Genomic DNA, 26,785 nt, shown 5'->3' on the forward strand with positions numbered 1-26,785 from the left:
TCTCCTTCTTTAGGTCTCTTCTGGGTAACTAAATTCCATCCTACTTTTCCTTGTCTTGAGCAAATTATTTTTTTATAGTTTGTAACTGGAGCTTTGTGTAAACTTTAATGTCCTCACTTTGCAACTTTGTGCCCTCTGTCAAATTCTCACTCTATTAATTTTTGTGTTCTTGCTGATAGTCTCTCAGAAAATAATCTTGTCATATCCCTAGGCAACGGCTCTGCTTGTGGATGAATGTGGCTACTTTCACTTCTCCACATTATTCTCTTTCCACTTATGCTATGCATTCTAGCCTCAACTACGGCAACATTCTTTCTTCCTTCATTAAATCTTTAACCTCAACCTAAACACAGAAGAGGTGATTAAGCCTCCTCAAAGTCAGACTGGCACAATGCTTTCACCACCAGTTACTACAGCTTTTCGACAGTTAGGTACATGAGTTTGTTTCTAACTATCCCCCATCCTTTATAGCAGTGGTCCCCAACCTTTCTGGCACCAAGGACTTGTTTTGTGGAAGACAATTTTTCCACGGACGGAGGCAGGGGGATGGTTCAGGTGGTAATGGGAGCGATGGGGAACAACGGAGAGCGGCAGATGAAACTTCACTTGCTCACCTGCCACTCACCTCCTGCAGTGCAGCCCAGTTCCTAACATGTCCTCGGCCCAGTCCTCAGCTTGGCTACCAGTCCTTGACTCGGGGGTAGGGGACCCCTGCTTTATAGAACACATACCCAAAAGCATACTAGCTAGCATGCATGTGTTATTTTCCACATTTCAAAGTTCGGCTTCTTACAGAAATTAGAGTTCTCACTTCTTTTGAAATTTATCTGAACATAATCTTGCTCAGTGTACCAATATTTTCAGGAATATTAATTTTTTGTTTGTTTTGTTTTGTTTTTGGTAGACAGGGGTAGCCATCAATAGTTTCAGGTGAGTGAGGTTTAGTTACATTCCCCCAAAACCTCACTCTATCAATGAAGCACTTGCTTGGACAATTCTTACACACACACACACACACACACACACACACACACACACACACAAAGTTATGTAATATATGAAGTCCCAGCTCTGTCATTTTTTAGTATTCTAACCACACCTTTCAGGAAAGATACATTGGAGGCAAATGTGACAATATACTAGAGGCAAGATCCAGTTAACCTTATAGTCTATTTTAGGCAACCAGAATCTTCCAAATCCTTAGCTGGACAAATGACAATTTAGGGATTGAGCCTGGAGAGTCATCCTTAACAGAACAGGCTATGGGGCTGGATGGAATTTTTTTTTTAATTGTAGTAAAGCACTCATAAAATTTACCATCGTGACCATTTTTAAGTGGCATTAAGTACATTCACACTGTTGTGCAACAATCACCACCATTTACCTCAATAACTTTTCATCATCCCAAATTGAAACCCCAAACCCATTAAACCATAACTCTCCCTTTGCCCTTCTCCTCAACCTTTGTAACCACATACTACTTTCTGTCTCTAGGTATCTCACAGAAGTGGAATCATACAATATTTGTCTTTTTATGTCAGGCTTATTTCATTAAGCATAATGTCTTCAAGGTTCATCTATGTTGTAGTGTGTATCAGAATTTCATCCATTTTTAAGCTTGAATAATATTCCATTGTGTATATATACACCGTATTTTGTTTATCCATTTATCTGTCAATGGACACTTGAGTTGCTTCCACTTTTTGATTTTTGTGAATAATGCTGCTATAAACATGGGTGTTCAAGTCCCAACTTTCACTTCTTTTGGATATACATCCAGAAGTGAAATTGTTGGATCATATGGTAATTCTGTTTAGTTTTTTGAGAAATCACCATACTGTTTTCCAAAATGGCGCACCATTTTATATTCCCACCAGAAGGGCACAAGAGTGCACTTATCCTGGTACGACTTGTTATTTTCTGTATTTTTGATAATAGCCATTCTAATTGATATGAAGTGGTATATCATTGTGAACTTGATTTGCATTTACCCAATGATTAGCGATGTTGAGCATTTTTTTCATATGCTTATTGGCTATTTGTATATCTTCTTTGAAGAAGTGTCTATTTGAGTCCTTTGTTTATTTTTTAAATTGGATTTTTGGATAAAATTTGTATATTCAGGAGTATCTCTGAAATATTTTAGCCAGTACAATATATATATAAAATGTCACTAATATCTTCAATTAAAAACCCATTTCTAACAACTAGCATTTTATTCTATATTTACATATTATAATTTTACCAATGAAAACACATTTCTAACATTCACTATGCAAATTTGCAAAGCCTCTGGTATCTAGCTTTTAGTAGTTGCCTCTGATATGACCTTCCTGAGTCAAATTCTAGCTGACCATCCTGAGAGTTATATTCCATATTGTGGCAATTGCCCACACATATACTAACACATAATATCACACTGCTATATTAAAAAATTTTTAATTTAAATTAAATCACACACACCATAGCAAAAAGCTCTATATCTGGTTCTGTGGCTATGGTGCTGACCTTTCTCTCCTTCACCTACCATGCCCAGTCACATTTGCTATCTATTCTGTTTCTTGAACGAGCTAATTTGCCCATTCCTAACCCAGGGTCTTTGCACTTGCTGTTCCTTCTGCCTAGAACACTCTTCCTTTTGATTCTCTCATGGACTTATCCTTCTCAGTATCCAGGTCTTAGCTCAAATGTTACCTCCTTAACGAAGCCTTCCCTAACCCCCAAATTAAAAGTAGTTCCTTTCTCCCAAGTCTTTCTTAATCAAACTGCCCTGCTTATCTTAAACTTAAGTTTATGTGTTTATTAGCTCCATGAAAAGAAAGACTTTTTATTTGCAACTTTGTACCCAGTACCAAGATGAGTGCTTTGGCATACGGTAAGAGCTCAATAAATACATATATTTTATATTCAAGTGAATGAAAGAATGAATGAATACCTAGAGTGTGACATGTGTTAGAACAGAGATAAAAAGAAAGCACTATGAGAACACAGAGCAGGAATACCTAAATCATAATGCCAGGACAGGCTGCCTGGGGTAGGTGAGAATTGTGCTGAAACAACTATCCTGATAAGAAGTAGATCAGTCAGCATGGGCTGCCATAACAAAATATCACAGATTGGGTGTAACAGTAGAAATTTATTTCTCACAGTTCTGGAGGCTGGGAAGTCCAAGATCAAGATGCTGGCTGATCTGGTTCCTGGTGAGAGCTCTCTTCCTAGCTTGTAGACAGCTGCCTTCCACCGTGTCCGCACATAATGGAGAGAGCAAGAAGATGACATATCTTCATCTTCTATTATAAGGACATCAGCCCTATCAGATTAGGGTCCCACCCTTATGATCTTATTTAACTATTATTACCTCCTCACAGGCCTCATCTCCAAATACAGTCACAATGGGGGGATGGGGCTTCAACATAAGAATTTTGGGGACACATAAACATTCATTCCATAACAGAAGCTATATAAAGAAGGGCAGGCATTGTTAGGAGACATTCCTCCATTGGTCTCTCATGCTCCTACGCATTTTGCTGGGCATGTCAAGAATGACGGCACTTCTGGGCGTGGTGCTAGGCCACTGAAGTGAGGGCCTCACCCCAGCACAGACTTAGCTTCCTCAGGACCGAACACCTAGTGGCAGGTGAGGAAAGGGCAGAATTTCCTTCCTTTTTAAGACTGAAAAATATTCCATTGTATCTATATGCCACATTTTGCTTATCCATTAATCCATTGATGGACATTTGAGATGCTTTCATGTTTCAGTTATGGCGAATAATGCTGGTGTGAACAATGGGAAATGACTTCTCTCTGTAATCATGTATAGTGGCCATCTCTGCTAAGGGCAGGGAAATCTGTGTAAATTTAGCTGGAAATGTTTAAGAAATATCATTTAAGAAAATGTTTCTCTTCCATTGTCCCAGAGTTGAGAAATGTTTGTCCTTGGAGAGAGAGTGTGTGTGTGTGTGTGTGTGTGTGTGTGTGTATGTGTGTGTGTGTGTGTTGTGTTTGGTCCAGTAAGTTACCAGAAAACTACAGGAGGAATGAAGGTGTGCATTTCATTTCTCACTGGTGTAGAGACTTGAGGGGCCTAGAACTCGAGGCGCCAAATGGGATGGTTTTGCTTAACTGCCTCTTACTGAAAAACTCAGACTTAGGGAAATGTATTGGAGAACTGTGTCCTGTCTCCTGTAAATTGTGTCCTCTATCCTCTGCAGCGGGGATGGAGTTTGTGAGCTGGGCTGTGCTTCCTAGGGTAGAACAAATCTCTGTGGGTACAGGTTAGAGTCCTCCTAAATGGAGATTTTTTTTTTACAGTAGGGATTAAAGAAAGCTCCTTCAAAGAGTAGTAACAGAGAAGTAAATTTAAACACAACCAGATACTGTTCTGTGTCCATGAAGGGGACCCCCAGTCCCCATGAAATGTTTGTTTTGTTCTTTTCCTTTGACTCTAGAAATAGTCATATTTAAGCATCTGTTTTTTGTGTGTGTTTTTTTTTTTTTTTTGCGGTACGTGGGCCTCTCACTGTTGTGACCTCCCCCGTTGTGGAGCACAGGCTCCAGATGCGCAGGCTCAGCGGCCATGGCTCACGGGCCCAGCCGCTCCGCGGCATGTGGGATCTTCCCGGACCGGGGCACGAACCAGCGTCCCCTGCATCGGCAGGCGGACTCTCAACCACTGCGCCACCAGGGAAGCCCTGAGCATTTGGTTTTAGTTTTTCTCTTGGGTACTAAAATTTATTTAGTTACCTATAATCCTTCAATAAAGTTGTAAAGGTAAGGTCATATGTCAATAGTGTGGTTTTGGGTATTTTAAGGGGAACACCCTTTCTGTCAGAGAGCATCATCTTACTAAGGAATTATGGGAAAGTGAGCAGAGGCTCAAGGCCGAGCAAAGAGGGGAAAAGCTCTTTGGAAAAATGGCTGCAATCTATACTGATTCAGGAGTCAACTTAATATAATCCTCCTCTCCCTCCCAAATATATAAGAGGAAGATTACAAAAAGGGAAGAAAACTTTTAAGAAATGATCCTAGCTTATTTTCAGTCAAGCATCTTATTATTTAAATAAACATTAAAAATATTTAAACAAAGAAACTCTGACTTTGATCACAGATGCTTTGTTTATCAATCACCCAGCATTTCAGTCCATTCTTAGATCACAATAAGGAACCAAGTTTAATTTCAATAATATTAAAAGAGTGGTCTGATGAGAAGTATGCGCAACATAAGAAAAAGTTGAATTACCATACTCAACTAATAAGATAATAGTAGGGTTGAATCCATGGTGAAGCAACAATCTCCCTTTTCATTTTATGATGTGCTTCTGAAACATCACCTTGGAAAACTCATATTAAAATAACAACAACAACAAAATAAATAAATAAAATAACAAAAACTATGGTTATACAATGGGCCTAGCTTGAAGTTTTAATGAATAACAGGTTTTGAATTTAAATGATTTCACAGGAGGGTAGTACTGGTGGTATGCAACTGGCTCCACAGAGAACAAAATTTGAAAACACCACATATCATACTCTAGGTCAGCAGTTTTCAAACTTCTTGGTCTCAGGAATCCTTCACAAACTTAAAAATTAAGAACTCTAAAGAACTTTTTAAAAAGTGTGTTATATCTATAAATATTTATAGTAGTAAAAATTAAAGTGGAGAAATGAAAATGTTTATTAATTTATTAAAAATAACAATCCCATGTTAATGCATTTTTATGAACACAGTTATATTTTCAAAAACAAAAAAGAGAGAGGTGGCATTGTTTTAGATTTCTGCAAATCTGTTTAATGCCTGGCTTAATGTAAGACAGCTGAATTCTCATGTGCTCTCAATCTACTGTGCTAACTATATTGTTTTGATTGAAGTACATTAAAATAACCTGGCTTCACACAGCTGTAGAGCTGGAAAAGGGAGGAATATTTTAGTAACTTTTTCAGATAATTATAGATATTCTTCACAAGTGGTAGTATCTTAAAAGTTAGTTGCATGTAGAGTCTGAAACTGTATCAATGAACTTTTTGTATTCTGTTATATGAAAATCTATTGGTCTAAGTTGTACTTTGAATGGATGTTTCACTCACTCATGATCTTGTAACATCACGCATTGTACCTCTGAATATACTGGCTCTTAATTATGCAAAGATTCAATATGCTGACACATTTTATTATACAAACTCCACTTGTTATTAAATTTTCTCTGTAGAAAAGTCTCAAGAATTGGTAAGTTGTCAAGTTCATAGTGGTAAATATGTTTTCTAAAATTCTTAATTTTTATTTGAAAGCTTTAATTTTATCATTGACAACAAGTACTGCCAGTGATTTTCTTTTAAAGGAGAGGCTGACTTCATTTTCAAAGAAAACATCTGTCAAATATCCAAATCTGAAGGATCAAAGTTTGTCACTTGTTCTTTCAAGCAAAAATGCCATTCTGTGAATAAAGCAGCAAGTTAAAATACATGTACTCAATGGCTGACCTTTAAAAAAATTAATGCTTACAATTTCATCAAGGACCTTCTTAAGTGAAGCAGGCAATTTTTTTCTACTGCAAGTGCATGGCAGTGAAGAATAATGACTACTAGAGTTTGGTGCCACTTGCCATTGATTTGTGCTAAGGTCCCAGAAGTTTTATTTACTATTAATTTGACACCATCACTGCAAATTCCAGCAGTAAAAAAGCAAATAATGGTATTATTATAAAGGGCTTTGATTTTGCATACACCCCCTGGAGTTCTGGGGATCCCCAGAAGGCCATGAACCACACTTTGTGAACTGCTATGTATTAGAATAAATGCAGAATATAAAAACGATTAAAAGACACAATCCCTATTCTCAAGTTCATCTTGTAGCAGAGGAAACCGACTGGAGACGACTGCAACACAGTTTTAGTGATGGAAGAAATGGCAGCCGTGTGGAGGATAGATCAAAGGCAAGCACGGAAGCAGAGACCAGGTAGCATACTACTGCAGTAATGCAGACAAGCAATGATGAGGGCCTGACCTAGGGCAGTGGCAAGAATGGAGAAATTTAAGGTGGTGGAATTACAGGACTCGGTGTCTGATTCGATGTGAGGCACAGCGGAGAAGGGCAGTTTGGTGGACAGTGGTGCCCTTCCTACAGAGGCATTACAGGAGGAGAAGGTTGGCAGCGAGGTGGGCGGAGATTTATGAGTTTAGTTTTGCATTAACTATGACATGAGCATCAGCTCTCTAGGCAGAGGTGTCAGAACAGGCAATTCGCTATTAGCTGCTCCTTCCCCGAGGGCCTCACAGTTCTCATTCCCTTCTCTACCCTCAATGCCTAGCACAGTACCCAGCTCTTAAGGTCGACTGAATAAAGAAATGAATCTGGTCAGGGGCTCGTGACAGTCAGCTAACAGGACGGTTCAATTTGGCAGTCATTTTATATACACGCTTCTTTGAAACCACGGGAGTGGATGAGATCAGGTTGACTGTAGCAGGAGGACTGAACTCCCGCTTCAAAATCTTTCTGGTCCTAAACGGTCAGAATAAGGGGCATTCTTGGGAAATGTTGCCTCCAGTAGGTCACGACGGCCTATAACATACAAATTTAGCTTGTAAAACCTGTTTCTGGAGAAGGCAGAACACCCAACAACCAAGACTTGTCACCTTTATGTCCGCACTTCAATACCTGTCAGACTGGTTTTACTTGGGGTGAGATGGGACTGACCTCGGCGTCCCAACCTTCTGTGGGTAGACGGCGTCTTTCGCAATCTCCCTTTTCGCGAATATTTGAAACTGTCTCTCCGAATGGCCACGACGCGGACCCCGAACAGGTTCAGACGCGGTGCCTTCGCTCGCCTAGGCAGGGGGCGGCGCCCCATCCACCCGCCCCGCTGACGCGGAATAAGCCGAGATCACCTCAGCAGCACGCGGTGCAATCACAGAGCGCGCGCCTCCGCAGCCGCTACCCTCGTTCTGAGATCCTTCCGCCCGTCCCATAGCGGCGCCGTGTCCTGGCGCCTCGCACCCAGGACACACATGCTCCGGTGTCCCGCGATTCTTAGAGGGTGATCTCCTCTTAAGCCCACGTACTCTTCTGTCTCTGTACCACCCGTGCCTTAGGTGCCGCCTTCTTCTTCATGTCCTCTCTCCTGGCTTAAGGAGACCTCGGCGTTGTGGAGGTCCTTTTTAAGGGGCGCGGCCAGATCCAGGCCCCGCCCCGTTCTGTGACGCACAGGGTGGTGCGCTAGGGAGCCGGGAGTAGGGGGTGGGGCTGGATTTAGTAGGGGACCTGCGGGCCGGGGCCGCCTCCGGTCGCGTGAGCCGGTTCTTCTCCCTCCGTCGATTCGGAGGAGCCGGGGCGACCTCGGCCTCCAGCGTCTCCGGTGAACTGACGCGGGGGTGGCGGCCGGGATGGTGGTGCTGGGCTTACTGCAAGCGGGCAGGTCGGTGCTGGGGCAGGCTATGGAGCAAGTGACAGGCGGCAACCTCCTATCCATGCTACTCATTGCCTGCGCCTTCACGCTCAGCCTGGTCTACCTGCTCCGCCTCGCCGTCGGCCACCTGGCCCCACTGCCGCCTGGGGCGGTACGTGCATCCCCGGGGGTTCTGGAGGGGGACGATGCGACCAGGGCTACCGAAGGGCTAGCCGGGGTCTGGAACCGCGGTGGTGCTGGGCTGGGCAGTGGCGGCGGGCGCGCTGGGGGATGGGGTGGGGGAGGGTGGCAGCGGCAATGATGCTGGTGGCGCTGGCGGTCGCGACTGCCTTGACCATGCTGGGCTTGCTGCTGGGCGCCCCGATGTCGGTCGCGTTTCTGGTGGTGGCCGCGTGTCTGGTCCTGGCTGGGGTCGTGCTTGCCTCGATTGTGGTCGTAGTGCTGGCAGTGTTGGCTAAGGCACTGGTGGCCCTAATGGCCACGGCCGGATCCGGTGGCTGCGGCCCTGGCTGTGGCGCTGAGCGTCCGGTTGGCTGTGCTGGCCGCCGCAGGGGGGTTTCGGGCCTGGTGGGGGCCCTGGTGGTGATGTTTTTGGCAGCTTCGGCCCTGCTGGCCGTCTGGTGGCCGTCATCCTGGTGGCCGTCATCCTGGTGGCTACCCTTGTGTGGTTCAGTGTCCTGTGGGCTGTGTCATTACCTCTAATGGCGATTTACATCAGTATGAAAGGAGCTATGTTCAGTTTGGTAGAGTGAGAGTGACTGGAGTGTTGTAGGGACCTTCCTATGATGCTAATAAAATACCAGATCCTCTAACTTAGCGGCTTTACTGAACACTAGCTTCATGCTTCCCTAATACATTTGATGAAGGCATCCTTAGCCAGACAAACCAAGTAGCCTTTAAAACGACCCTTTTACTGACAATGGAATATATAAACTATTGACCAAGTAGTTTTAAAAATTATTTTTGTTTGAACCATAACAGACATGAGGCAGTTTGGTTTTTTTTCCGGCAGTTTTTTTTTTCCTACATGTGGTATTTTTGAGGAAGTGTTATTTGTCTTTGGAAAGACAAAGGTAACTTTAGCGTTTTAAGATTGTTGCTGCTATTGTCCAAAAGAGTGAGTTTGTAGAGCTCCTTACTATTTGAGACCACGAAAGATATGAGGAGTATTATCCTTTTTTATCATTCCAAGTTTGATTTCCAGGAGACTTGATGTTGTAATCTGCAGGTCTCATTTTGGGGCATCTGAAGTACCTTTTATAGTGTGTGCTAAAATGTTCCTGCTAAAGCTGATCTACTCTCTGTGTAGAATCAACAGATCTAGATCATTTGTTGAGAGAAGCATGAAATGTGTTCTGTTTACTGATCAGTGTAGCTTCTTAAACATTTCCCTTCTTTCCCTCACATTACTTTGTCTTTTTCCCTACCTTCTTTAGTCAAGATTTTGGGACTAAAATTGTGAGTGGTAGTAGAAATAAGTGGTGAAGAAACCATAGTTTGACTTTTCTGTTTTTTTCTACTAATGATTAGGATAGTTGCCTAGAGCCACTAATAATACTGGGCATATTCTAGAAAGTGTTCAGCATTTATAATTGCAACGCCTTGGTGTTTGTCTAGTTGTTTATCTTATACTAGGTTTTGAGTTTCTGCTCTTTTTTTTTGCGGTACGCGAGCCTCTCACTGCCGTGGGCTCTCCCGCTGCGGAGCACAGGCTCCGGATGCGCAGGCCCAGCGGCCATGGCCCACGGGCCCAGCCGCTCCGCGGCATGTGGGATCTTCCCGGACCAGGGCACGAACCCGTGTCTCCTGCATTGGCAGGTGGACTCTCAACCACTGAGCCACCAGGGAAGCCCTCTGCTCTTTTTACTATGGCTATTCTGCTAAGGTATTTGCGGTTTGTTTGTTGTTAAGTTACTTTTGGTGCTTAATCTTTTGGTAACTTTTTGTTTTGTTTTGTTTTGTTTTGTTTTTGTTTTTGTTTTTTTTGCGGTACGCGGGCCTCTCACTGTTGTGGCCTCTCCCGTTGCGGAGCACAAGCTCCGGACACGCAGGCTCAGTGGCCACGGCTCACGGGCCCAGCTGCTCCGCAGCATGTAGGATCCTCCCAAACCGGGGCAAGAACCCGTGTCCCCTGCATCAGCAGGTGGACTCTCAACCACTGCGCCACCAGGGAAGCCCTTGGTAACTTTTTAATATTAAGGACAAGTTTCTTTTTTTTTTTTAGTCACGAAACTAAACTGAATGTTTTGTAATAGGAAATGTAAACTGGAAGGTTTTTGTTTTGTTTTGTTTTCTTGTAGAAAAGTCCACCATACATTTTCTCTCCAGTTCCATTCCTTGGACATGCTATAGCATTTGGGAAAAGTCCAGTTGAATTCCTAGAAAATGCATATGAGAAGGTAAGTCTTCCAGATCATTAGAGGAAAAGAAATGAGTGCTTTTCCAATTTTCTTTTAAACGGCAGAACATTAAAAAAACGTGTAATCTTACGCTTATTCCCAGTATAGGAAACCGATAAAATTGGAGCTGCTCTGGTTTAAGAGCTGGAGGGGCCTGGGAGACCCTTTTATGTTCTTCCATGTCCTGGGATGATCTCTGAGGAAATCTAGTTCTGGCAACTATGGTTTAAAAACCACTGGCCTCAATTTTGTATTCACTGATCATAGTTAAAATTGATACTAACTGACCCTTCTTTTTCTTAACCATGCGTCTGTGGAATTTTCTAACCTGCTCTACGTGTCTTCTGTGACTTCACTTCCACTTGGGTGACCCACACAGCACTGTGGCACCTCAAATCTTTTCCCCTCTCCTCCCTGATGAGCTTTCTCATGCCATTTTAGCCATTTGCTCCACAGTGCCTCTTTGGACTTGTCACTCTTACCTGTTTTACCTCCACAGTATTAATTTAGACACCCTATTCTCAGAGCACAACTACTTCTCCTGGTTAGCCTCTCCAACTCCTTCCATTATAACCATTCTTTGACCTCATTAGATGGTCCAGTCCACTGTTCCACTTACTTTGTCCTGCTCCATCAGCCTTCGTTATGTTCCTTCTTTTTACACGTTGGGACCATGGTCTATCATTTCAGTTACACTGTCGCCAGTACCTTAAATTTCCTTGCCCCTGGCTGTTCGTTGTGCTTTACCTGGTAAAAATCCAACCTTGGAGGGAGCCTAATAGTCATTTTTCCTTCATTGTACCAGATTAGGTCCTTCTAATTTCGTGATTGCCTACCTTGAATGAACTTTGAACACTGCTCAACAACAGTCCTATTATCTTTCTGTGGTTGGCTTACTTTCCCACTCAGCACAATGACTATTCAAACCTTCACTTTTTGAAACTTCTAAATCTTCCTACCTCTCTCTATTAAAGCAGATGACTTTGTCTCCTTTGTAAAGAGAGATTAAAAACCAGTGGGAATTCCTTCACGTTCCCAATTTCAAACATACAAATCTACTTATAGCAATACATATATAAAATAGTATTCTCTTTTCTTCCTATTACATTAATAATTCTGAAACACTTAACTTTGTGCAGTACTTAGTGCTTTATATATATTATCTCACTGAAGCTCCACAAAAATACTTTCAGGTGTATCCATTTTATAGATGACAAAACTGAGAAACCGGTTATTTAATTTGTTCTTGGGCTCACTGCTAGCTAGTGACCAAGCCAGAATTAATACGTGGTCTGATACCCGAGTCTGTGCTTTTAATGATGATGTTGATACTACTAATAATAATAGAAACCACTTACATTATATTTATGATGGCCAATGCACTGTTTTCTTTTATGTATATATAATATATGATGATGAGATTATATATATACATATATATATATATCATGGTATATATATCAAAAAATATATATGTATATACTTAATCTTGACAACAGTTCTGTGAAGTAGGCATTATTATTATTATTCCCATTTTATAGGTGAGGGAAACTGAAGCACAGCAATGTTAATTACTCTGACTGTAGGACCAAGGTCACAGCTAATATGTGGAGGAGCTGGGATTTGAACCTAGGCAATCTGGCTCCAGAATCTTGTGCTCTAGCCCACTATATGCTGTCACCTTGATTTCATTACACTATTTTGCCTTCTATGGGAGATTAAACTCTCCATCCCTCTTTTGTCACAGGAACCTTCTGCTATTGTTTCTTCTCTCTATAGTTGACTTCTCTCTCAACTAGATCTTTCCCATTTTCTCTGGAAAGTTCTCAAAGGTCACCCATTTAAAAAGACCAAAACTTCTCTTGGCCACTCAGTCTCCTCTCATGTCCCTCCCCCTGCAGCGAGTTGTCTATACTTAGTCCCTATTTCCACACGTCCTATTTACTTACTTTTTAGTCCACTCTAGTCTGTCTTTTAGCCCCTTCACTAATGAGCTCCATGTCCTAATCCAATGAACTTGATTTCTCAGCTCTATTTGTCAGTGATGACCACTCCCTCCTTAAATGTGGCTTCTCTCATTTTTTCTTCTACTTCTGTGACTACTTCTTCTCTAACTCATTTGTGGGCTCACGCCTGGCCATTTACTCTTGGGGTTCACTGAGGTTTGGTCCTTGGCCTTTATTCTTTCCTAGATGATCTTGTCTCTACCTGCAGCTTCAGTTATTAGCCAGATATAGATAACACCCAAATTAATGTCTCTGGTTCAGGTCTCTTCTCTGATCTTCAGACCTGGATATCCACCTCCCACATGATTCTTTCTTAGTTGACCAAAGGCACCTGAAATCCAACATTTTTAAAGTCTGACCCTTGATTTTTCTCTCTCCAATCCTGGTTGTCCTATTTGCTTCTCTCACCATTGTTCTCCCAGTTTTGCAATGTGCCAGAGGCCTAGGAGTCATTCTTGATACTTCTCCATCCATCAGTCCATTGCCAAGTCAGCAGGTTCTCTCTTCAAAATACTTCTGTATCCATCTGCTTCTGATCTCCACTGCTCCTCCATTACCTTGTCCCAAGTATTCATCATCAGGTTCCTGTAACAGGCTCACTGGTCCTCTGGCTCTCCTTTAGCTCCTGTCCCTCTCCTCTCCATACAGGAGCCAGAGGGATCTTTCTTTTAAAATATGCACAGATTAGTCTCTTTCCCATGCAGTTTAAAATCTTGCATCACATTTCATTGCTTGCAAGGATAAAACTTCCCTAATATGGCTTACAAGGCTCTGTATGGTCTCGGCCCTACCAGACTCTGCCCTCATCTCATCCTTTCCCTCTCTCTCTCTCACCTTTAGGACCTTTGTGCAGGCTCAGCCATCAGGCTAACTGCTACCGTCCTTCAGGTCTCAGCTCAGGTGTCTTTTTCTCTTTGTAGTCTCCCTTTGATCATTCTCTCATCACAGAGTTGCTTTCTGTTATGTAGTACTTCTCACATTTGCAGTTTTATATTTGTTAATGTGATTATTTGATCAAGTTGTAACTTTTTCAATAGACTAAGTTTCATGAGTCACAGACAGTATTTTTGTTCATGATTGTATCCCCAGTGCCTACAGTCTGCAATAGTAATCAGAAAACTGCAAAGTATTTAACACAACTTGATTAACAAAAAATTAAAAATGAAATCATTCCGTGTTGGTGAGATAGTGGTAACATGGATAACTAAATAAACCTCTGGTGTCTTCATATAGCAAGTGCTGTAGGAAAGGTCATATCCTTTGGCTACTCCTGTAAATTTATCTTTAACCAAAGGGGAAAAAATCTATATTCTCAGAGATATTCATTATATAATTATCTATAATGAGTAAAAAATGGACACATCAACCATAGTGAAAGAACAGTTAACATATGATGTCTGTGTAAAAGATAGAAAATATTTTCAACATAGTGAAAAAAGCAGAGTAGAAAGTTTTATTTATATTTTATTTGCAACTGAATGAATATAATTTGGACAAAGACTGGGGGAAGAATTGTATTAAGGTTTATGAATGTTTTAATTTTCAGCAATGTATTGTTTTGTTATTTAAGATGAGTGTCTTAGCACTGCAGATTTTTTGGTAACATCACTATGGGTACTTTTCTCACTTTAGTATGGACCTGTATTTAGTTTTACCATGGTGGGCAAGACGTTTACCTACCTTCTGGGGAGTGATGCTGCTGCACTGCTTTTTAATAGTAAAAATGAAGACTTGAATGCAGAAGATGTCTACAGTCGTCTGACAACACCTGTGTTTGGGAAGGGAGTTGCCTATGATGTGCCTAATCCAGTAGGTGACACTGTTATCTTGAAGAAAGACAAATCTATACTATAATATTTATAGCTAGTAGTATAAATTATATATCTAAAGTATAGAAGCAATTTATTCTTTGACTCAAAAATCTGAAGACTCATGAGACAGTTAAAAGAAGGAAAACCATGGGTAGCTGACAAAGAATGGGTATTTTGTCTTATAGTTGCTGGCATGGACTAAGCAGTTTTAAAGGGCTTCCTGTACAAAGAAATAGAATCAATGAGAACTTAGCGTATAAGGATTTGATTTGAGCAAGTAAGAAGAAAAATCCCATTATTTCATCAGGAGGGCCTCCTACCTTCCTACTCCCACCTGAAATTTTAGCATAAGAGCTCTTTTGAGCTAGAGATTGTTGGCTTTAGAAGTTTGTGTGATTTCTTTCCTCCCCCAAAGTCAAATATTAAAGTGCTGCAATTTGATGTAAAATGCAAATCAGATAATTAGCCCAATTACTAGGTGTGGGCTCTGGCTGTGAACGTACCATGCATTACCTGATACCCTAGTATAGCAGGTAAGAATTGACATTGAGTCTTGCTTCTGGGGATTGAGGAGGTGTGGGCGAATGAATAGCTGTCCTCAAGACCAAAAGCAAGAGCCTTGGGCAATCCCTCTGGTTGGATATATCTATTCATTTTCCACACAGCTTATCAGATTCTTAAAATAGAACTGCCCCAAAGGGCTAAAAACATTCTTTGTCTTAGTGTGAATTTATTCCGACTGTATTACATTCTAATTAAACTTTTGGAAGATAGCATAAGTGAGGAATGGTATTTGTTTGGGAATAGATGGGAGAATATGTGAAGGAGGATAAAAATATTAGCAAAACGTAATGGACTTTTGGGAGATTGTGTTGGCATCTGGGTTGGGTTGGAAGACTAGAATATAACAGAATAGGACTAGTGAGCCATGGAGTCAGGAGTGGGGAAAGCGTGTATCTATAGAAAGGAAGGCAGGAAGTGGGATTCCTAATTTATCATTTGTCTTGGGCCTGCGTAGCAAGTGTCTTCTACATGTTACTTCAGATATATGCATAGATGCTTTAAATTTCCCATATCTCGTGTGTAGTTAAGAAAATTATTTTTATTTTCAATTTTTCAGAAGATTGTTTTCTTTGAGTGTTAAAGAGTTATAATAACCCAAATGAATCTTATGATAAAACAAAATTGTGTTTTAATTCTTATATACCCTTAATATTTTGAAGGTTTTCTTGGAGCAGAAGAAGATGTTAAAAAGTGGTCTTAACATAGCCCACTTTAGACAGCATGTTTCTATAATTGAAAAAGAAACAAAGGAGTACTTTCAAAGTTGGGGAGAAAGTGGAGAAAAAAGTAAGCAAAATGTTTTGGTTTTGCATTTGTCCTAATATGGCTACTTTTCTGTGACTAGAAATCTTAAGAGTGCGTGTGGGGCTTCCCTGGTGGCGCAGTGGTTGAGAGTCCGCCTGCCGATGCAGGGGACGCGGGTTCGTGCCCCGGTCCTGAAAGATCCCACATGCCGTGGAGCGGCTGGGCCCGTGAGCCATGGCCACTGAGCCTGCGCGTCCGGAGCCTGTGCTCCGCACTGGTAGAGGCCGCAACAGTGAGAGGCCTGTGTACCGCAAAAAAAAAAAAAAAAAAAAAGAGTGACAAGTGTGTGTGTGTGTGTGTGTGTGTAAAAAGCAAACTACACCATATGTAAAACCACCTTAGACTTAATGAAATGAACATGTTATGATTACCGTGGAGTTAAAAGACCCGAGAGGAAGTGATTACACTAAGTCCCCTACATACGAACCTTCAAGTTGCGAACTTTCAAAGATGCGATTGTGCGCCGTATGCCAGCTGTTGTACTGTACTACTGTACTTTTCAAGGTACTGTACTGTAAGATTAAAAATGTTTTCTTTATTTTTTGTGTTTGTTTTTTATGTATTATTTGTGTGAAAAGTATTATAAACCTATTACAGTACAGTACTATATAGTGGATTGTGTTAGTTGGGTACCTAGGCTAATTTTGTTGGACTTACGGACAAATTGGACTAACGAATACACCCTTGGAACAGAAGTTGTTCATATGTAGGGGACTTACTGTATTGCTGCTCATTTAGCAAAACCTTAAAATGGGTTAATTAATGTGTGTATTATTTAGCTCATTTATGTGAAAATATAAAAATGATTCATAATTGAATTTTGAAATAAACTAAACTAAACTAAAACTTACATTCAAGGTCATTTTAATATAATAAATAAAATAAAAATTTTTGAACTCCCAATGGAAAAGTAGAAGTCTAAATGACTTAATTATATATGTATTACGTTATTTTTCTCCTATTGTATGGGAATGATTTATTCCAAGAAAAAATAAATTTAAATACATAAGCTTACTGTACCACCAAAAGTGTGATTTTAGCTGTTCCCAATAGAAATCTTTAAAAAATGTATGGTTTCTCGCATTATATAGGGAGTATATTGAATGTAACTTAAAATTCTTTGGATTCTGTGAATCCAGTTTTTATATTGGACTGCAGTAATTGTTGCCTTCAGAGACAATTTGTCATACTCATAGCAGGAAGCAACATCTGCCTACAGGGCAGTAAGACCTCTGTGTAGGTCACCACATTCTGGGTCTGGTCTTCAGCTTCTATAAAAGGTCCAGAACCTGGTTTTATTTAATATACCTAAAGTTCATGGGACATATTTCCTATTCTACAAGAAGCTGATGCATGAACTAGAACTCCAACTGAATAAATACAAGTGAGATATAATTATGGTACCAAGAACCCCAGAATATTTGCTGAACTTCTTTTTTGGCAATCTAATTAGAAAGCCAAATGATAACTGGAAGTTCGTTTGGTGAACATGGAATTAAAGAACAGGATATTGATTGGGTAATTGTTAGGACTTTTAAAGTGTCACCCAGATGTGCTTGCCTGATGCATCTGTCTCTAATGTTTGGATATACAAGTCGGTGGTTACAGTTTTCTTTTATGTATGGTCAAGACCAGTTTTTTTCTGACCTTTGAGTTTCTCACTTTTCAGTTTTTTTCCCACTTTTGACCTGGGGAATAATCCATCCTTTAGCCTTTGGACTGCTATTTCTTGGAAAGCACCTTATTATTGTCCCCATATGCACTAAATAACCTTTTTACTGCCTTTATTATACTGTGATCTGGAACTCAGATAACCACATTCATTTTTTTTTTTTAACCACATTCATTTCTATCTTCATTTTACCTTTTCAAGATTAAGGGCTCATGAGTATGAGTGAGGTTTTAGATACCTTTGTGGCATCTATTTTGGCTGTCCAGAGAGCTGGGGTGCCTCCCATCATTTGGTTTCTTGCCTCTCTTTGTTGTAGCCACATATTTATAGGCTTTTTTTGATGGTATGAATAGGATCTTGTTGGTTCCTGAGTTAAGTTTTTATTCTCATTTCCTTCACAGTACTTTTATATCTCTAAGAAAACAGAACATTGTAAAAGAATTTTTGGCAAAAGTAATGGGAATGATCTTTTCCCCTCTAGATTTGTTTGAAGCTCTTTCTGAGCTCATAATTTTAACAGCTAGCCATTGTTTACATGGAAAGGAAATCAGAAGTCAACTCAATGAGAAGGTGGCACAACTGTATGCAGATTTGGATGGAGGTTTTAGCCACGCAGCCTGGCTCTTGCCAGGCTGGCTCCCTTTGCCTAGTTTCAGGTATGGATAAAGAAACAATACTTGGTCATTTCACTTTGTTTAATTACTGTAGTGTTGGTTGGCTTTGTATTGACAAAGATAAAAATTAAATATAAAACAAACAAATTGGGGGAGATTATAAGCCTCCATTCTTCTGTAAGCATTTGATATTTCTTTACACAGTGAGCTTATTTAAGTTTCAGTTAATTAGAAAGGTAATTTGTTGTCTATCTGTTCCGATATTTTAAAACCTACTTATCTCACATATTCCTTGTATGCAGGAGGGTTTCTCAACTCTACCTAAAAGTGATACAGCCCTTCTAAGCACTTGTTTGAAAGTATTTGACTAATTTGTAGTATACTGTGAAGTTTGTTTTGAAGTATTGGTACCTTTCTTTAATTTTCTGTCTCCTTGACAGCTCTATTGTTATCTCCTTAAGAGCAAGGATGTCTGTGATACAGAGAAACATTGCTCATAGGACTTGACAAGTAGCTTAGTGTCTTGCATATTAGTAGTCTCTCTGTGCCTTTGTTGATTCATTTCTGTTCAGGTGAAAAATGGGGATTTATTCTAATGCTAAATCCTGCAGAAGAACCAGAGTGACTCTGTCTGCTTCAAGAATTAATTTGGTTAAAATTGGAATTTCATGTTAATGTAAAAGAGTATTCTGCTTTCTCTTAAACTGGAAAATGGTTATAACGGAATAATCATTTGAGTCTTATTTTAGACTTTTAGTTAGAACACAGGTAGTGTGTAAAGAATCAGGGATATGTATGTTAAAACACATTTCCTGCCCTTAAGGACCTTAGAAATCCCTAACAATTTAAGATTTTCATGGCTTCTTTTTTTTCTCTTGGTTCTGAGTTTTGTCAGTTTGATACCTGAAAGTATTACCTTATTTTTTAAAGTCATTTTCATGTTTGAATTACAGACGCAGGGACAGAGCTCATCGAGAGATCAAGAATATTTTCTATAAGGCAATCCAGAAACGCAGAGAATCAGGAGAAAAAATTGATGACATTCTCCAAACTTTACTAGATTCTACTTACAAGTAAGAGCTCTTCAGATCACATATTAAACCGAAGCAGGAAATTTTTTACACATTAAAACATAGTTAAATAATATGTACATTTAAAAAGTAATAATGCTGGCAAAATTAGTAGCTATGACCTTTGAACTTTTTAAATGGATGAAACATAAATTACTGGGATCCTGTGCCTTACTGGAATCCCAGTACTGTGCATGGTAAAAAGTTTGCTAGTAAACCTCAATGAAGTCTTTTGTAACCAGTATCATATTTTCTATTGGTCTCTTTTCCCTAAAGGAAAAAAAAAAAAAAAAAATCTGACTTGTGATGGGCAAATGCAAAAGAAAAATTAATTCATTTTGACCCTTTATATAAAGGTTGAGACATGAAATGTGTCTGCCAAATGTTAAATTTGTGTATGCGGTCCATTCTTTAGGGATGGGCATCCTTTGACAGATGATGAAGTAGCAGGCATGCTTATTGGATTGCTCTTGGCGGGGCAGCATACATCCTCAACTACCAGCGCCTGGATGGGCTTCTTTTTGGCCAGAGACAAAACACTTCAAGAAAAATGTTACTTAGAACAGAAAACAGTCTGTGGAGAGAATCTGCCTCCCTTAACTTATGACCAGGTTTGTTGGATTTTCAGTTTCATTGCTGCCTATGACACTGAGTATGTGTGGCTAATTTTTAAAGGGGACAATTTGGGATTTTCTATATACTATAGATTAAATTGATTAGATTCTTTATTTTTAGAAAATTCCCCATAGCCTTCCCTGAAATGTCCTAATGCTGGATCCAGTTTCCTAGTATTCTTTTGAGGATTTTTGCATCTATATTCATAAAGGATAGTGGTCTGTAGTTTTATTGTTATGTCTTTGACAGGTTTTGGTATCAGAGTATTACTGGTCTCAGAGAATGCATTTGGAAGCATTTTCTCCTCTTTTACTTTTTGGAAGACTTTGTGAAGGATTGGTGTTATTTCTTTCTTACGTGTCTGGTAGAATTCACCAGTGAAGCCATCTATGTTGTGCTTTCTTTGTTGGAAGTTTTTTGATTACCAATTCAATGTCTTCACTTCTTACAGGTCTATTCATAAGTTCTGTTTCTTTTTAAGTCAGTTTTGGCAGTTTGTGTCTTTCTAGGAATTTGTCTATTTCATCTAGGTTGCCTAATTTGTTAGCATACAATTGTTAAAGTATTCTCTTAGCATCCTTTTTATTTCTATTAGGTCAATAGTGATGTCTCTTCTTTCATTCCTGATTTTAGTAACTTTTAAAGTGATAGCTTAATTGATACATAATTCAGATAGTATAAAATCTACCCACTTAAAGTATACAATTCACTGGTTTTTAAAATATATTCAGAATTGTGAAACCATCATCACAATTTCATTTTAGAGTATTTATATCACTTCCAGAAGAGAGCCGGTACCCATTAGCAGTCATGCTTCACTTCCCCTGCCCCTGGCAACCACTAATCTACTTTTTGTCTCTATGGATTTGCCTATTCTGGACATTTCATATGAATGGAATCATACAATATGTGGTCTTTTGTGACTGGCTTCTTTCACTTAGCATGTTTTCAAGGTTAATCCATGTTGTAGCATGTATCAGTACTTCAATCTGTTTTATTGCCAAGTAATATTCCATCGTATGGCTGTGCCACATTTATTTATCTCTTCATCAGTTGATCGACATTTGGGTTGTTTGCACCCTCTGGCTACTGTGAATAACACTGCTCTAAACATTTGTGTATAGGTTTCGAAAAAGCTGACATTGATGATTTTTGCTAATGTTTTCATTTTTTAGATGAGTGAATTTTTGAAGTTCCTTACCATGCCATTCTTCGGAGTGATCTGTTATCTTGCCTTCTTTTTCTTTACTGACCATGGACAAAAATAAGACAAGATATTCCCAGTTACCCTGAACTTGTTTGTCCTGTTGAAGTATGTTAAGTATTTGTAAAACTTGGGAAATTTTTTCTCTTTTTAGCTCAAGGACCTAAATTTTCTTGATCGCTGCATAAAAGAAACATTAAGACTTCGACCTCCTATAATGACCATGATGAGAATGGCCAAAACTCCTCAGGTGAGTCTTCTGGCTAGATCTTTTCCTCTGTGCCCCCAGTTGTTATTTATCAAGAAGAAATATCATAATATCAAAGAGAATTTTTTAAATTAAAAAAGAATAATCACTTCTACATAATTTTCAGTTTTACATATTTTAAATGTATAAATATTTTTACATAATTGCAGACAGTATACATGCTCATCTGTTCTCCCTACATTTTAATTTAACAATTAGGGTTTTTTAAAATGGAAGTATATTTTTTTCTTGGTTTTTAAAATAACATGTGTGGTGTTGTAAAAAATTGTAACAGTGTGGAAGTGTGTAAATTGGATTGTGAAAGGTTCCTTGAAATCCCACCCCTACCCCCAAGGCATTATCACTTTTTAAAATTTGTGTATATACTTCCAGCCCAATGTGTGTTATTTGGAAATCATCTTGAGTTAAAATAATTTTTAACTGGCCTATCATGTAGCCAGTTTAAAAATATATGTATATTTCATGTATATTAATGCTTTGTTACACAATGGTCTGATTATTTGTTAGAATATTTTTAAATTATCTAGTGAAATGTGTTGCTTTCATTTGTAGACTGTGGCAGGGTATACCATTCCTCCAGGACATCAGGTGTGTGTTTCTCCCACTGTCAATCAAAGACTTAAAGACTCATGGGTAGAACGTCTGGACTTTAATCCTGATCGCTACTTACAGGACAATCCAGCATCAGGAGAGAAGTTTGCTTATGTGCCATTTGGAGCTGGTAAGATGATCACATTTGACACTTGAAATGTTTGTTCTGATAACATATTTGTGCCTGTCAGAATAATCCATGTGAAGTTTATTTACAAATATCTTTCCCTTTCCTCATAGGGACATTCCTGCAAACTTCTGTAGGAGTGTAATCTCTGCAGGTTGGAAAAAATATTTCATTTGTACTAAAGGAAATAGTTCTGTGAATCCTTACAATGTTCTATTACCTTCTAACCTATCTAGTTTTATCAGTTCTAATCTTTATAGTCCACCCTGTTTTCCCTTATCATAGTATTTAAAGCTCCTTGTGAATTCTGTTTTAAAGAACCATTGGAGTTAGCACACCATTTGGGCAATTATTTCAGGCTAAATATGATGAGACAATCAGCATTTCAGAAAAGAGCAATGGCATGGAAGCTTTTTGGATTGTTAGTGAACTTTTTGGTTCTCTGCCTATATATCCTGATGATAAGATGGTCTTTAAATTTGGGCAGGTTGTGCATAGGTATGCAAACCTCTGCATTTCAATTAAGATCCTAAAATGACACAGGCAGACTCTCGTTCCTCCAATAATTTCTCCATTCACTGGTACTTTGTACAGATTAAACTATATTCTATGAATTATTTGTTTTTCCAAAGAGATCATTTAAGTGACATGACATTTTTGTCATTGGTCACACTTTTTCCATACATAAACGAAAGTATAAAGTCCTTTGGGAACTTCAGATCTTAATAACTATTTAGTAAAGAAATTCAATAACGGTATATGATATAAATATCAATAAAAGAGTCAAAGACTGTTCAAGTAGTTGGAAGGGGCATTAGTTCTCCAGCCCAAATTCTGCCCCATTTCTAAACTGACAATTATCTGGCTTTTATCTGGGGTTAGTGCACTCCCCATTGGTTAACAGCTTAGTCCCACAAGACTGTCCCTCACCACTTTAGATGCCAATTACAAGTCCAGGTTGGCACCTGTTTTTCTGACCAACTGGCTATAAATTCGAGGTTCTCTAGATCCCCTCCTTGGGGTTCCATAATTTGTTAGAATGGCTCACAGAACTTAGAAAACTTTATTTACTAGACTACTGGTTTACTATAAAAGTATATAACTCAGGAATAGCGTGATTGAAGAGAAGCATAGAGCAAAGTAGAAGGAAGGGGTACCCAGCTGCCAAGCCCTCTGTGGGTATGCCACCCTCCCAGCACCTCCACATGTTTACTATCCTCGAAGCTCTCTGAACACTGTCCCCTGTCCTGTCCCTTCCCTGTACTTCTGTAGGGATTTTGTGGAGGCTTCATTACATAGGCACGATTGATTAAATCGCTGGTCATTGGTGATAAATTCAACCTCCAGACCCTCTCTCTCCTGGAAGCTGGGGGGTATTGCTGAAAGTTCCAACCCTCTAATCACGTGGTTGGTTCCCCTGGCAGTCACCTCATTAGCAAACTCAACTGTGGTTGAAAGGGGCTTGTTACGAATAACAAAAGGCTCTTTTCCTCTTTGACCTTTATTGCTCTTTTCACTTAAGAAATTCCACAGGTTTGAGGAGCTCTGTGCCAAGATGGAAGACTAAATACGTATTTCTTATTGCAATCCACATTATCACAGTTGCCATACCTTAGTATTAAAGTCAGATTTGAAGTCAGTTTTAAGTCCTGCAACTTGGTTCGTCTTGTTAAGGATCGCTTTGGATATCTTAGTCCTTTGCATTTCTGTATGCATTTTATAATCAGCTTGTCAGTTTTTACACGTATATGACCTTTTAAATTTTGATGTGTTGCTATTTTTGGTTTATTAAATTTCTTTTTCTTCCATTATCATTTCTAATGACATTTAAAGTTTTGATTGGAAGGTTCATATTAACTTTTGACTATGGCTCTCTTGGGACAGAAGTTAAGAATATTCTAGTATATTTCCAAACTAGATTATCATCGTATGTTTCAAACCTTACTTATTTTTAACCTAGATAGATGTTAGGTTTCAAATAAACAATTGGAAAAATGATTGTATAATTACCCATGTGCTGTTTCCCCTAATAACAGACATTAAAAATCTCTTGGGATTTTTATTAGTTATTTACATTCTTTTGAAAAGAATATGTCATCTTTTTACTATATATCTGTATATCTGCTATTCACCTTAACTGTAGATAAACAAATTTTATCATTCCAGGCTCAAAGACATGAGAAAGAATTTCAGCCGACTGTTATGGAAATGTTTTCTCTTACAGGGCGTCATCGTTGTATTGGGGAGAATTTTGCTTATGTTCAAATCAAGACAATTTGGTCCACTATGCTTCGTTTATATGAATTTGATCTCATTGATGGATATTTTCCCACTGTAAATTATACAACAATGATTCACACCCCTGAAAACCCAGTTATCCGATACAAACGAAGATCAAAATGAAAAAGGCAGCAAGGAACTAAAATGTGAAACATCACTGTAAACTGCGAAAGCATTGAAGAGAATGAAGTTTACGAAACAACTCCCAGTGTACTTTTTTTTGAGTGTGTAATTTTAAAAGACAGCCAACTTAACTTACAGTTTTTATATTTTAACTGAATGGTTCCATCAAATCCAATGGCATTTCAGAAATTTCCCAATAGTCTTATGATGGATAAAGGAAAACTGTAAGTTTCTATATAGTTGGTTTCCTTTCCTTTAAGGAAATCAGGCTCATTAGTTTGGGGGGGATCTTTGGTAATTGGCAGATTCTAAGTAACGCAATTTCCAGGTATTAATTTTAAGAACATACATAGCTCTTGGCAAGTAAGTTCAGAGTGTTCAACTCTTGTACTAGATCTGCAAGTATAAAAGCCCAGTGAAATACTTGGAAGCCTTAGATTTGTTGGGCAATGTATGTATGTATGTATGTGTAAGGATGGGTGGGTAGGGAATAAACTCCCCTTTAAAGCCTTGGATAAAAGAGAATCCTATTGTTTTGGTATGATGATATTTAGCAATGATGGAGCTATATTGTAGGGAAATATATTTGAAATAACTGGAAGCACTGTCTGTAGGAAATTGAGATCTATGACAATGACTAATTGTTTTTCCTAAAAAATAATTAATATGAAAGACTGCTTGTGTAACTTGATCTTATTACTAAATATTACATATTTATCTGTTTGATAAATTTGTATCTGGTTCCACATAGTTGCATCTGTGTGGAATTCCAAAATAAAGTCCTTGAGGGATAAGTTTTGTTCTCTTTGGCTCAAGGTGGTTCCTGCTTCCTCTCCAGAATCTAATTAGGGATGTTTGTTACTAGTTCTGTTAGTTTAGGTTAACAGGCTTTTTATTTTTTCTTTTTAAATACAAAATCTGAGATCAGGGAATCTGGCTTTAAGATAAGGGTAATACGAAGCAGGGGTCTTGGGAGTGTATCACTGGTCAAATTCTGTGAAGCCTGAGTTCAAGAATCAACTCAAATTATAACTGGAGACGTAACTATATGATACCTGTAACTTAACCACGTACTTTGTTATTATAGATGAGGTAAACATACTTTCCCCTATGTGTATTACAGTTCTGTTTAAAAGGCTGGAGGACTCATGTTAAACTCTATTTGTGAAGCTAAAATCTGTGTTGTTGAGTTTTTCACATTAAAATTATCTTTGAGAGTACAGTCTGCATTCACAAATTGTAAAGTGTGTGGTTCAATGAGTGGAATTTAGGATCTAGGAACTTGGATGGGAAAAAAGTTCCATCTTTATTTGTACTTATTTCAAACTGTAATTTAATATTTTCTTTATTTATGATTTTGGTCAACAAACCACACTAGTATTAGCAGTACTCATGATTTTGCAAACAGAAATCACAGATACTTTTCATATCCCATTATAGATGTTGCAGATCTCTTGAAATATCTTTAACTTTTATCACTACTTTGACATTATGGTATTTATTATAGTTATTAGATCTGCTAGATCTTATTTCTTTACTCATCACAAAAATTTTTTTAAAGTTTGACTATTTCTATATACTTGGTTTCCTTTGCAATACTGTATATTTTATGTCTTTAAAAGCATTATTCTGAGAAGGGATCCATAGTTTCACAAGATTGCTAGAGAGGTTCATGGCACACAAAAAAGTTAAAACTCTGGTAAGCCTGGTCCATGTTTAGTGAATAGTTTTAAGAAGACTTAAAAAGATTTAGTTTTTAACCACAGACCAATTATTGAGAAGCATTAACAAGTTTGACTGCAGAGGCCTAATGTCATAAGGATGGTGATGGTCAAATGATGGGAGTGAAATAGTAAGATTGATCAGAGCACTTGTTTATCTGCTCTTTTCTCCATTCTCTCTTAAGAGTAGAATTGCCTTGAATGGAAAGCTGTGTTTAGCTAAAAATGGTTTTACCCACAACCTCCCCTCTTCAACTGTTTTAGAATACATTTGTAACTTCTAGAACTCCTTATTGGAACCCAGCTGCTAATATGGAAAATTTAGGTAATTTGAAATTTCCAAGAGTGTAGATTGCCTGTTTGTGTTGGTGTAAATCATAGAATATCTAATGGTAAGATAAAATCCTCTGGAAATAAATATCAAATACTGATGGCCATGTTATCAGGAGGACTCTAGTTAAGAAATAACATTGAGATCCATATTATCTCTGTGAAAGCATCTCACTCTGAATTTGGA

General features: G+C 38.8%; 1 protein-coding gene across 2 annotated transcripts; it reads left to right on the top strand.

Moving 5' to 3' along the window:
- Positions 1–8,263: 8,263 nt before the first annotated feature.
- Positions 8,264–26,781, top strand: CYP51A1 (cytochrome P450 family 51 subfamily A member 1). 2 transcript variants are annotated; one of them, XM_079931002.1, is made up of 10 exons: positions 8,264–8,550; positions 10,700–10,798; positions 14,437–14,613; positions 15,839–15,965; positions 18,137–18,311; positions 19,223–19,342; positions 19,755–19,950; positions 21,313–21,408; positions 21,979–22,147; positions 24,369–26,781. In XM_079931002.1, the coding sequence occupies exons 1-10, from the start codon at positions 8,377–8,379 to the stop codon at positions 24,545–24,547; spliced, it is 1,512 nt and encodes a 503-aa protein (XP_079787128.1). In that variant the 5' UTR covers positions 8,264–8,376; the 3' UTR covers positions 24,548–26,781. The 2 variants fall into 2 exon arrangements, with proteins under 2 accessions (XP_079787128.1, XP_079787129.1); XM_079931003.1 differs by having other exon boundaries at positions 24,311–24,415.
- The last annotated feature ends 4 nt before the right edge of the window (positions 26,782–26,785 follow it).

This window comes from Stenella coeruleoalba, assembly GCF_951394435.1.
Source record: "Stenella coeruleoalba genome assembly, chromosome: 9".
NCBI lineage: Eukaryota > Metazoa > Chordata > Mammalia > Artiodactyla > Delphinidae > Stenella > Stenella coeruleoalba.

What these genes read in the sequence shown, in the direction of transcription:
- CYP51A1 (XM_079931002.1), top strand. Translation starts at nt 8,377, where the DNA reads ATGGTGGTGCTGGGCTTACTGCAAGCGGGCAGGTCGGTGCTGGGGCAG. An exon ending in CCCCACTGCCGCCTGGGGCG is followed by an intron (nt 8,551 to 10,699) that starts GTACGTGCATCC and finishes GTTTTCTTGTAG; the next exon opens with AAAAGTCCACCATACATTTT. An exon ending in TAGAAAATGCATATGAGAAG is followed by an intron (nt 10,799 to 14,436) that starts GTAAGTCTTCCA and finishes TTCTCACTTTAG; the next exon opens with TATGGACCTGTATTTAGTTT.